The 13,336-nt window shown below is 35.4% G+C and overlaps 1 protein-coding gene across 1 annotated transcript; it reads right to left on the reverse strand.

Annotated features, from left to right (window-relative positions):
• Positions 1 to 9,307: 9,307 nt before the first annotated feature.
• Positions 9,308 to 10,221, reverse strand: LOC131647030 (dehydration-responsive element-binding protein 1E-like). Its single transcript, XM_058916945.1, has one exon. The coding sequence runs from the start codon at positions 10,219 to 10,221 to the stop codon at positions 9,574 to 9,576; it is 648 nt and encodes a 215-aa protein (XP_058772928.1). The 3' UTR covers positions 9,308 to 9,573.
• Positions 10,222 to 13,336: the final 3,115 nt, after the last annotated feature.

Genomic DNA, 13,336 nt, shown 5'->3' on the forward strand with positions numbered 1-13,336 from the left:
GCTTTGAATTTCTACCAACATCACTTCATGCTAGATTTGTATCAGAACATTGTTGAATGTACCAGAGCATCATCTGAGCATCTCTACATCCTGAAATGTTACAGAACAAAAACTAAACGACAAAAGTCAGCATGAACGAGTTAGAACATAAGATGTATGTTTGAACACATTATATGTATCAGAGCCATATAGGATAAAATAATGTATCAGAGCAAATAATGTATCAGAGCCATAACATTATATGTATCAGAGCAAATAGAGTTTTGTCAGAATAAATAGACAAATATAGATCAAATTCTATTATCAGTGCTTCTGATAGTGCTTCTGATTTCTGAAGCTTGACAGCACTCGGCTAGCTTCAGTTTCCATGGTTTTGCTTCTTGTGTTTGCTTTGAGGATTCTCTTCACTTCTTTATACCTGCAAAACACTTAAACCATGTAGAACTTGCAGTTCTTGTTAGTGAATGTGTGGGAGCTTTACCCAGCAACTGATAGATTAATTAAATCATTTATCATTTATCTTCTCCCCCTTTTTGTCATAACATCAAAAAGAATATTTCAAAAGATTCAGATGCATGAAACGACAAATAAAATCACTGGAATGTAAAAGAACTTTTTCATTGATAATAAAAAAAAATATTACAAGAAGTTCCTATGTTTAACGAGATGAGAAACATTCCTAGCAAATACAAAAAAGGATTTCCAAAGAGGAAATCACTACAAAAATTAAAAACAGCACCCTAGCAGGACACGCTCTGTGTCAACCCATCAAGAATCCCTGTGGACTCTTGTCTTCCAGACTAGAACCTCCACTGTAGGAGAGATCCAAGTGACCAAAGAGGAAGAGAGGGACAGTTCACAGACAGAGAGCTAATGTTGCAAACGGGGCTTTCCCTTAACATAGAGGTTAAGAATATCATTCTTAACCTCCTCCCATAACTCAAGAAAGTCTTCTGTCTTTGGGTGAAAGTTGATAACAACATCAAAGAAGAGGTCTGACTTGAGAGGTATTAGGAGAGCCATCCCGAGATATGCAGAGATCTGTCGCCTTTGAGTCATAGATCTTCAACAGGCTTAGGGTGAACGCTAGGTTTTAAAAAAAATTGAGCAAGAGACGAAAACGGAAGAGAGAGAGAAAAACTTGATGAAGAAATGCAAAGAGATAGAGAGAGATGAGAGGGAAAGAGAAGAGTTTGAAGAGTATTTAAAAGAAAATAAAATGAAACGAATGATGCATAGCATTTAATGTTACGTGACGTGAGGAGAGATAATAAAGACAAATGAGGTGACTAGCACAGTTACCTATGGTCGGTGTCCCTTCGACTGCACGCACGTTTATCCATGAATAGTAACGACAGGTTTACCATCCCGAGATAAAACGTAACAGCTATTTTGCTTTAACAGAGGTTCTAAATCAACTTAGACAATGAAACGTTAGTAATAACCGAATCATAATTTCTAAAAGATTTCAATCAGAACTTCTGATATAAAAAAAATAATCCATTTTCATTTCAGAAGATACTCATACATGAGAACTTCTCATCTTCTCATTCTGGGCATAAATCCATACTGATGTTCTTCAGAATGAACTTAAACCTATCTTCAGCCAAGGGTTTTGTAAAGATATCAGCCCATTGATGGTCTGTATCAACAAGGTTTAAAGATATAACACCCTTCTGAACATAGTCCCTTATGAAATGATGTTTAATCTCAATATGTTTAGCTTTTGAATGAAGAATAGGATTCTTAGATAAACATATAGCAGAAGTATTATCACAGAATATAGGAATGTTACTCTCAAATATCTGATAATCTTCTAACTGACTCTTCATCCAGAGCATCTGTGTACTACAACCAGCAGCAGCGACATATTCTGCTTCTGTTGTTGATAGAGCAATAGTTGCTTGCTTCTTGCTATACCAAGAGATCAAATGACTTCCAAGAAATTGGCAACTTCCTGAAGTACTTTTTCTTTCAATTCTGTCTCCAGCATAGTCAGCATCGCAGAATCCTACTAAGTTGTATTCTTTAGATTTTCTGTAAACTAAGCCAACATTAGTAGTACCTTTCAGATACCTTAGAATTCTCTTAACAGCAGTTAAATGAGATTCTCTAGGATCTGATTGGAATCTAGCACACAAACAAACACTGAACAGAATGTCAGGTCTAGAAGCAGTCAGATATAGAAGAGATCCAATCATACCTCTGTATAACTTCTGATCTACCTTCTTACTTACCTCATCCTTACCTAGGATGCATGTTGGATGCATAGGAGTTTTGGCTTCTTTGCAGTCTAGAAGATTAAACTTCTTCAGAAGTTCCTTCACATACTTGGTTTGGTGAACATACGTTCCTTCTGATGTTTGATTTATTTGTATTCCGAGGAAATACTTGAGTTCTCCCATCATGCTCATTTCAAACTCAGCCTGCATAGACTTAGCAAACTCCTTTCCAAGTGTAGCATTAGATGTTCCAAAAATAATATCATCTACATATATTTGACAAATTAAAATATCCCTTTTAAAGGTTTTACAAAAGAGAGTAGTGTCCACTTTTCCTCTAGTGAAACCATTATCCAGAAGGAAAGAACTTAAGCGTTCATACCAAGCTCTGGGAGCCTGTTTCAATCCATACAATGATTTCTTAAGTTTAAAACATGATTAGGAGACATAGAGTCTTCAAAACCAGGAGGTTGATGGACATAAACTTCTTCATCTATATAACCATTTAAGAAGGCACTCTTGACATCCATCTGATAAAGAGTGATGTTATGTTGAGTGGCAAATGAAATTAATAGACGAATAGATTCTAACCTGGCCACTGGTGCAAAGGTTTCTGTATAATCAATCCCTTCTTGCTGACTATAACCCTGAGCCACCAGTCTGGCTTTGTTCCTTACCACTTCACCTTTCTCACTGAGCTTGTTTCTGAAGACCCATTTTGTACCAATTATATTGAATCCATCTGGTCTAGGAACAAGATCCCAAACGTCATTCCTTGTAAACTGATTCAGTTCTTCTTGCGTAGCAATTATCCAGTCTGGATCTTCTAGAGCATGATCAACAGAAGTTGGCTCGATCAAAGATACAAGACCTAATTGACAGTCTGCATTGTTCTTAAGGAATGCTCTTGTTCTGATTGGATCATCCTTCTTTCCAAGAATGACATCTTCTGAATGACCGGAGATGAGTCTGGATGATCTTCTGACAGATGGTTCTTCAGAAATGCTTAGATCCTCCAGAGAAGCTGATACTTGATCTTCAGATTCTTTGCTTCTGAGAAGCTCTGCTTCTGATGCGTTGCTTCTTGGCTCAACAACTTCTGATATATCAATATCACATTCTGCAAAATTATCAAACTGCTTTGGTTTTTCAGAACCAAGCTTATCATCAAACCTGATATTGATCGATTCTTCTACAATCAATGTTTCAGTATTGTATACTCTGTAGCCTTTTGAGCGTTCAGAATATCCAAGAAGGAAACATTTTTGTGCTTTGGAATCAAACTTACCAAGATGATCTTTAGTGTTCAGAATAAAGCATACACATCCAAAAGGATGGAAATATGAAATGTTGGGCTTTCTATTCTTCCACAATTCATAGGGAGTCTTATTTAGAATAGGTCTGATAGAGATTCTATTCTGAATATAGCATGCAGTGTTTATTGCTTCTGCCCAGAAATGCTTAGCCATATTGGTTTCATTGATCATGGTTCTGGCCATTTCTTGCAGAGTCCTATTCTTTTGTTCTACAACCCCATTTTGCTGTGGAGTTCTAGGACAAGAGAAATCATGGGCAATACCATTTTCTTTGAAGAACTCTTCAAAGGATCTGTTCTCAAATTCACCACCATGATCACTTCTGACCTTTATGATTTTACACTCTTTTTCAGATTGAATCTGAATGCAGAAATCAAAGAACACTGAATGAGTCTCATCCTTGTGTTTCAAGAATTTTACCCATGTCCAGCGGCTATAATCATCTACGATGACTAATCCATATTTCTTCCCTCTGACAGATGCTGTTTTGACTGGGCCAAACAGATCAATGTGCAAGAGTTCTAATGGCCTTGAGGTAGAAACAACATTCTTGGACTTGAATGCAGGTTTGGAGAACTTGCCCTTCTGACATGCTTCACAAAGAGCGTCTGATTTGAATTTCAGATTAGGGAGTCCTCTGACCAGATTCAGTTTGTTAATCTGAGAAATCTTTCTCAAACTAGCATGACCTAATCTTCTATGCCAGACCCACTGCTCTTCAGAAACAGACATAAGACAAGTCACCTTCTGACTCATAAGATCTTGCAGATCTGTCTTATAAATGTTGTTCTTCCTCTTGCCTGTAAATAGGATTGAGCCATCCTTCTGATTTACAGCCTTGCAAGACTCTTGATTAAAGATTATATCATAACCATTGTCACTTAATTGACTGATAGATAAGAGGTTATGAGTTAATCCTTCTACAAGAAGTACATTAGAAATGGAAGGAGAGTTACCAGACTTTATAGTTCCAGAGCCAATTATCTCGCCCTTCTGATCTCCTCCAAACTTGACTTCTCCTCCAGACTTAAGCACCAGGTCTTGGAACATAGACCTTCTTCCTGTCATGTGTCGCGAGCATCCAGAGTCCAGGTACCATGACTTGTTGTGCTTTGTCCTTTTTGCAGTCAAGGATATCTGCAATAGGAATAATTTTATCCTTAGGTACCCACATTTTCTTGGGTCCTTTCTTGTTAGATTTTCTCAAGTTCTGATTGAACTTGGGTTTAACATTGTAAGCAATAGGAGGAACAGCATGATAATTTTTAATGTGAGTTTCATGATATTTCCTAGGTTGTGTCACATGCTTTTTGGTGTGTGTTATGTGAAAGCTTTGAGCATGTGAAGTGTGCCTAATATCATGGGAGTGGCCATACTTGAACTGATCATACAATGGCTTGTATGTGATTTTCATTTCATCAACAGGTTCAAGTTTGTATGGGGTTTCACCCTCAAAACCAATGCCAACTCTTTTGTTTCCAGACACAGCATATATCATAGAAGCTAGCTGACTTCTGCCAATACTTCTAGATAAGAACTTCCTGAAACTTAAATCATATTCTTTCAGAATATGGTTTAGACTAGGAGTGGATTTTTCTGAATCAGAAGGAGATCCAACATTATTGGATAATTTTAAAAGTTTATCTTTTAATTCAGAATTCTCCAACTCAAGCTTCTTTGTTTCAAATTCAAATTGCTTTTTCAGCTTTTTGTATTTGAGACTAATCTGAGACTTGAGTTCCAGAAGTTCAGTTAGACCGGAAACTAACTCATCTCTAGTAAGTTCAGAAAATACCTCTTCAGAATCTGATTCTGATGTAGATTCTGATCCGTCATCTTCTGTCGCCATCAGCGCACAGTTGGCCTGCTCATCTTCAGAGTCATCTTCTGACTCATCCCAGGTTGCCATAAGACTTTTCTTCTTATGAAACTTCTTCTTGGAATTTTCCTTCTGAAGATTTGGACATTCATTCTTGTAGTGTCCAGGCTCATTGCATTCATAGCACATGACCTTCTTCTTGTCAAATCTTCTGTCATCAGAAGATTCTCCACGTTCAAATTTCTTTGAACTTCTGAAGCCTCTGAACTTCCTCTGCTTGGTCTTCCAGAGTTGATTTAGCCTTCTGGAGATTAAGGACAGTTCATCTTCTTCTTCAGATTCTGATTCTTCAGGATCTTCTTCTCTAGCCTGAAAAGCGTTAGTGCATTTCTTGATATTGGATTTTAATGCAATAGACTTACCTTTCTTTTGAGGCTCATTTGCGTCCAGCTCTATTTCATGACTCCTCAAGGCACTGATAAGCTCTTCCAGAGAAACTTCATTCAGATTCTTTGCAATCTTGAATGCAGTCACCATAGGACCCCATCTTCTGGGTAAGCTTCTGATGATCTTCTTTACGTGATCAGCCTTGGTGTATCCCTTGTCAAGAACTCTCAATCCAGCAGTAAGAGTTTGAAATCTTGAAAACATCTTTTCAATGTCTTCATCATCCTCCATCTTGAAGGCTTCATACTTCTGGATTAAAGCTAGAGCTTTGGTCTCCTTGACTTGAGCGTTTCCTTCATGAGTCATTTTCAAGGACTCATATATGTCATAAGCCGTTTCCCAGTTAGATATCTTCTCATACTCAGCATGAGAGATAGCATTCAGCAAAACAGTTCTGCATTTATGATGATTCCTGAAAAGCTTTTTCTGATCATCATCCATTTCTTGCCTTGTCAGCTTTACGCCTCTAGCATTTACAGGATGTTTGTAACCATCCATCAGAAGATCCCATAGATCACCATCTAGACCCAGAAAGTAACTTTCCAGTTTATCTTTCCAGTATTCAAAGTTTTCACCATCAAATACCGGCGGTCTAGTATAACCATTGTTACCGTTGTATTGCTCAGCAGAGCCAGATGTAGATGCAGGTGTAGGTGTAGTCCTTTCACTTTCATCAACCATCTTTTACAGAAGCGTTTTTCTCTTCCTGAATCTTTTCTAAACACGGTTAAGTGCTTGCACCTTAGAACCGGCGCTCTGATACCAATTGAAGGATAGAAAAACACTTAGAAAGGGGGGGTTTGAATAAGTGTAGCTTTAAAAACTTGACAGATAAAAATAAATTGCACAGTTATTTTTATCCTGGTTCGTTGTTAACTAAACTACTCCAGTCCACCCCCGCAGAGATGATTTACCTCAACTGAGGATTTAATCCACTAATCGCACGGATTACAATGGTTTTCCACTTAGTCCGCAACTAAGTCTTCCAGAGTCTTCTGATCACACACTGATCACTCCAGGAACAACTGCTTAGATACCCTCTAAGACTTTTCTAGAGTCTACTGATCAACACGATCACTCTAGTTACAATCTGCTTAGTTCACTCCTAAGACTTCCTAGAGTATTCTGATCAACACGATCACTCTAGTTCCTTACAACTTAATGTAATCAATTCAAGAGTTTACAAATGCTTCTTAAAAGCGATAATCACAACTGTGATATTTCTCTTAATCGTTTAAGCTTAATCTCACTAATATATTACAAAAGCAATGTAGTGAGCTTTGATGAAGATGAAGATTCTGAGCTTTGGATTTGAACAGAGTTTCAGCAAGTTAATTTGAATTATATTGTTCAGGATCGTTAACCTTGCTTCTCATCAGAACTTCATATTTATAGGCGTTGAGAAGATGACCGTTGAATGCATTTAATGCTTTGCGTGTTCCGTACAACATCGCATTTAATGTTATACGCTTTTGTCAACTACCTCGAGCCTTGTTCACGCTGTGTCTACTGACGTAGCCTTTAATAGCTTTTAACGTTCCTTTTGTCAGTCAGCGTAGCTTGCCACTTGTACTTTCTTCTGATCTGATGTTTGTGAATACAACGTTTGAATATCATCAGAGTCAAACAGCTTGGTGCATAGCATCTTCTGATCTTCTGACCTTGAAGTGCTTCTGAGCGTGATACCATCTTCTGAGCTTCAGTGCTTCTGATCTCTTGTTCTTCTGATGCTTTCATAGACCCATGTTCTGATTCTGCTTCGACCATCTTCTGATGTCTTGCCAGACCATGTTCTGATGTTGCATGCTGAACCCTTGAGACAAAGCTTCTGAGCGCTGAATTATGCGTACTCTTTATATATTTCCTGAAAGGGAAATTGCATTGGATTAGAGTACCATATTATCTTAAGCAAAATTCATATTATTGTTATCATCAAAACTAAGATAATTGATCAGAACAAATCTTGTTCTAACAGTACTTTGATTCATTTTAATTCTAAAACTTATGACAAAAGAATGTCAAATGAGTTACGAGAAAATAGTCTCCCATGGTTCTAAGAAAAAACTCTATTTTCTACTCAAATATTTTTCAATCTCTCTAAATCTTTATATATGAATCACACAAACGCTAAATGTCAAATGGATCCTTAATGAACCCAAAACACAACCCTTTAACGAATATATCTTTAAACCAAAACAACCAAGCCCGACACACGCAAATCTACTGAACCGAACCAAAAGCAGATGGACCCGAATTGCCACCGGAAGAGATCATCGTCGAATCCTCCTCCATAGCATTGGTGCCACAACCACGCCACTGGCCGATTGGACTTTGCTAGACTTCGTCCGCTCTGCGACCGTCGGAAACAACCAAACTAACTCCAGTTTTGTCGCCCCGCTGTTGATTTTTAGACGTCGTCGTACCGCGGCCCCCAACTTTCTGGTTAATTTCATGCTACTTTCTAGCATTCTAATTTCTAGCAATCTTGAAACATTTTTCTAAATTGGCAAGATAGTCAATATGATTTGTAGTTGGATTCACTTTACTTATATTGATTTAAGTACTACCCACAGATCTAATGTGGTCTAGGGATCATGGGTCAGGTTCTACTGATACTAAGTGGGGTTGGGTCAATTTATGAACAAATCTCTATAACTTGTTTTGTAATTAAAGAAGTCAATAACAAGTTATTAATCATCCATTTGCAACATCTATTATTGGCGCCTCAAATCTTAAAACACTACAACATTTTCGTCCTATTGAAATGTAAAAAATCGTTGTGAAACCTGAAAAAACCTGTGTTTGTTTTAGAGAACGATTTTTAGACCTTGCCAAACCAAGGTGTTTCATTAACTTTTCGAGAGGGATTTTCCACAAAACGGCAACTTGAATTTCTTCATTTTTTTTCATCGCCCTAATATTTTTTTTTAGAAAATCCCAAACACTTTTTTCTACTTCTTCAACTACATTTCAAATATAAGAATCCATGCATTATGAATTATCAACAAGTTTTTTTAAAATATTTTTTCTTAAACTCACGATGGAGAGTTGTTTGTTATGTAACACAAACATCTCTTAAAAATGACATGTCTGTGTGCCTGTATCGAACATCAACACCTACACCAACACTTGTGATTACCTTTAATTTATTTTTTTCTTAAAATTATTATTGATTTTTCTGTGTCGGTGTCATTGTCATATTTGCGATGTCCAAGCTTTTCAAAAGTTGTTTGCAACCAAATTGCATATTCAGATAATGCAGGAACACCATTAATCACATTTACAAACACATTATAAAATCTGAAAAATGACCATCATTTGCATACACCATGTATCATAATTCTCCTTGAAAGGATTGCAAAAAATTTCTTTTCTATACCACTTTATTGGAACAGTCATACAAGAACTAGTTTTAAATGATTAATTGAATGAACGGAATATGTTGATAAACAAAATAAAAGAAATATTAGTATCACAAACAAGAAAAAATATTGCATGAATGGTTCTGTATTAAGTAGAATTAGTAATAATTACAAGAGTTGTATTGTTGATTACTTATAGTCAAACTATTCCAAATAACTTTAATAAATAAATAAATAAATAACTTAGTAACTATCCTAACTTCCTCACATATCAAACCTAACTGATTATTCCTATACAACCGTTGCTCGCTCGGGAAACAAGCAACTTACTAAGCTAATGAATTACTCACAATATCATATACAGAAATTGTGAGAAACTAACAACAAATTGTTAACTAATTACATCTTTAATATTGTGTTTCGAAATTCCATAATGATGAAATTTGAGTGTCAAATATCTCCATGTCACCCCAGTTAGTGGCATAATCTGTGATGGAAGGAGAAGGAGAACGTAAAGGCTCATTTGCAATTCTCAAAAGCAAATCATGCATGTCGTCGAATTCCGTTGGAACTTGTTCTATATCCACTCCATCACCAACACTAACCTCACACTGGTTGTTGTCCTGATCAACAGCAAACAACTCAGCAGCTTCTATCGCAGCTTTCCTTATCTCGTCTGCATCATTGGACTCCGGCAACCTCAACCGCCATGCAGAATCAGCAAAATTAAGACAAGCTGATTTCCCCTTAAGAACGAGTGCAGCAACATCGTGTGCACGTGCAGCCATTTCAGGCGTTGGATATGTTCCAAGCCAAATCCTCGACTTGCTGCATTTGTTACTGTTAGGAACTCGCATCTCACAAACCCACTTGTTATTGTTCCTCTTTCGTACTCCTCGGTACACAGGGTGTCTTGTCTCCTTGAATACTCTTCTACCTGTTCGCTTCTTTGGTCTCTCAGATGCCAAAAACGTTTCTGAGTTATTACGGTTTGAGGAGCTTGTTTCTGAGGAAGAAGATGTATCTGAGTGGTTGTATGACTCAAAAATATTCATCAGAAAACTAAGTTGCTTATGTGATTGAAATTGAATTTACTGCTATAAATATTCTTCTTTACTGGTGAGATGGCAGAAAACAGGACCACGTATGTGACACGAACTCGGCCCACGGCTTTCACTGTTATTAAGTACTACTACAAGTGATATTTTGGCAAAAGTTTAAAACGTGCTTTATCCTTATTTAGTAACAATGAATATAATGTTGTTCAAATTCCACAAATTAGTTTTTTTTATTAAAAAGTTATTAAATAAAAAAATAAGATAGGACATGAAATCTAAATCATCTAATAACTAACAAAAACCATTGTTGAACATTCTCAAATTTTCTCTATAATTTTTTTTAAAAAAATACAAATAAAAAGCATATTCCTCCCAGTGTTATAATCAACAACAACAAAAATTTATATTGAATGATGTATATACTTCTTCCAGTCTCTAATATAAGCAACTTTATAAAAATAGCTCACCTTTTAAGAAAAATATTTGAATGTATTTAAATCTTACTCTATTTTTAATTTTATCCCTACTTTTTGCTTTGGTTATCGTTAAAGACATAAAAATGTGAAAAAAAAGTAGGGATATATTTGGAATAATGACATAATGATTATAAATGTCTTTAGTATTCACATTAAAAAAAATACACAATTGATAAACATTGAGTCTATTTCAAGTCAAAAATTTGTCTAATTCGACTTGTTAGTATACTTGATAGCAAACATGATTAAAAAATGAAGTGCAAATTTCATTCTTAGTAGAGAAATATCTTAGTAATATTTTCTTAATTATCCTTGAATATGCCACCATAAGTTGATGTTCTAGATTTTTCTCTTGAAACTTCATTTGTGTTGCACTTAATCAAATTATGACTAAGAAAGTATCAAGTAACTTGTATGAATCTATGTGCGTGAGGAGAACGACATTTGATGCCAAAACATTTAAGAATGTAAACTCGTGAATTGAAGAATACATGTGTCCCTTAAAAGAAGTAAATGCCATATAGACCTATTATTTAACATGAAGAGTGTCTCTTCACTACTAGAAAAAATATTTATCACCACAGTTGGAATAAATATTTCACAACGGTTGATGGTCCGCGGTCATGAACAATGTGATAGAAAGTGCGCTACTTTCCACCACGGGTTAATGGTCCAGGTAAATAAATTGGATAGAGCGCCACTTTTCACCTCGTTGGAATAACCAACTATTGTGAAAAGTGAACAGGCCAGAAGCTTGATACCTAACAACATCATTTTGGTGTTTTTTAAATGGCGTGTATCACTACCTTTCTACCACGGTTGTTGCGTTTAACCGTAGTGATAACTAGACACTTCCTCACGGTTAGAAGAACCAACCGTAGTCGAATACTTTGTTTTTTTAAAATATAGTTTTTTGATTTTTCATTAATCTCATTATAACCTGTATTTTTATGAATCGAAACTATTATATAGAAACACAATGATAGAAAATTTGTGAACCAAAACCAAAATGACAAACATTATGAACCAAAACTATATATCATTACATTAAAACAAAAGTAGCACAAAAATGACAAACATTTTATACATCATTAAATCAAACAAAGAAACAACTAACATACAAAATTATTATGCAATTGATTCATTATTCTAAAGGGAGCAATATGCACAACATGCCCAAACGTCTTTTGGTGTCTTGTCTCTATACACCTATACTTTGAAATAATAATATTTGTCAGTATAACACTTGTTGGAGCACATGTGAAACACTAAAAAATATTTACTTGTTAGTTTCTTAAATGTCTTCTTCATGATCATAACTAATAGCATGCATATCATTTGTATCAATTTTTTCATATGAAGTTGGAAACTGTGTTGCAAAAGAAGTTATCTTAGGAATATCAAGAATTAAATCTTGATTTACATCACTATGAAGAATGTGTTTTTCTTGGAAAATAATTTACATATATTTTCAGAAGGGTCATTGACATAAAACACTCGTTTTGCTTGGGATATCATGATTAATAGCTCATTCATATAAGCTGCCTTGTGAAAGTCAATCTATATAAATCCTAACTCGCCTGTTTGACACCATTATTACAGCCAATCCACTTGAATTTTAATAAAACTACTTTGAATACAACATAATCAATCTCTCAAATCTCCCTAATGACCCTAAAGTACAGTCTATATGCCATTATAGGATTCCTATATTAGGATTTGGAGAAGTACATGGATTCATCCCCAACCATAACCCCACTATTTTGTATTGTATTATACTCATTCTTTGATTTTGTATAAAATGAAAATTTACTAATGTTGTGTGCAGTCCTAGTTATTTCATTAAATTTATGCATGTATGACATCCATTTAATTGTCTCGATGCACTTCCATCATCTGAAATCCTTCATAAACCAATTTATGAAAATTTTGTTATACTTTTTCAACAACCACTTGTCAGTCATCTGAGATAAACTTTCATTGGTAAGTATTTTTTGAGTGGATAAGTAAGGTTGAGCTTCATTAATATTATTTAATATATACAAATGTGATAGACGAACTATATCCCAAGACATTGATGTACCTTTCAACAATCGAATCTTCTGGACGATGGTGATTGATCGTATACGATTTAAAGACCTTCATGTATCCCTCTATTGGATACATACACCTTAAATAAATTGTGAAATTTATGGTATAGGCAAAACATGTTAATACTAATATCCTAACATTAAAACAATATCCAGACAAATGTTACAACATCTGTCTACAAACTCAACAAGTTCATGAAGCTATGATTGATACTGAATTAAAATTGCAGAATGATAAATAACACAGAGAATTGTTAACTCAGTCCAGTGCAACAACACATAATCTGGGGGCTACTAAGCCAGGAAGGAAATTCACTATGACTGTGTTAATTCAAAGCCTAAACAGTCATTGTTTACAACTTCTCACTTAATCACTATCTTGTGCAACTTCTACCAAGAAATCGATATCTAGATATGAGAAATCAACATCCCACTTCCTAAATCACCTCAGTGATATCTAACCGTCTCAATCCCAATGATTGTGTCAAAATTTACCCAACAAGAAGATTACACTTCCCATAAAAAAAAACTCAACTCTCTTGCTTA

The sequence above is a fragment of the Vicia villosa genome, linkage group LG2 (assembly GCF_029867415.1).
Source record: "Vicia villosa cultivar HV-30 ecotype Madison, WI linkage group LG2, Vvil1.0, whole genome shotgun sequence".
NCBI lineage: Eukaryota > Viridiplantae > Streptophyta > Magnoliopsida > Fabales > Fabaceae > Vicia > Vicia villosa.

Coding starts and splice junctions, on each gene's coding strand:
- LOC131647030 (XM_058916945.1), bottom strand. CDS start 10,221: ATGAATATTTTTGAGTCATACAACCACTCAGATACATCTTCTTCCTCA.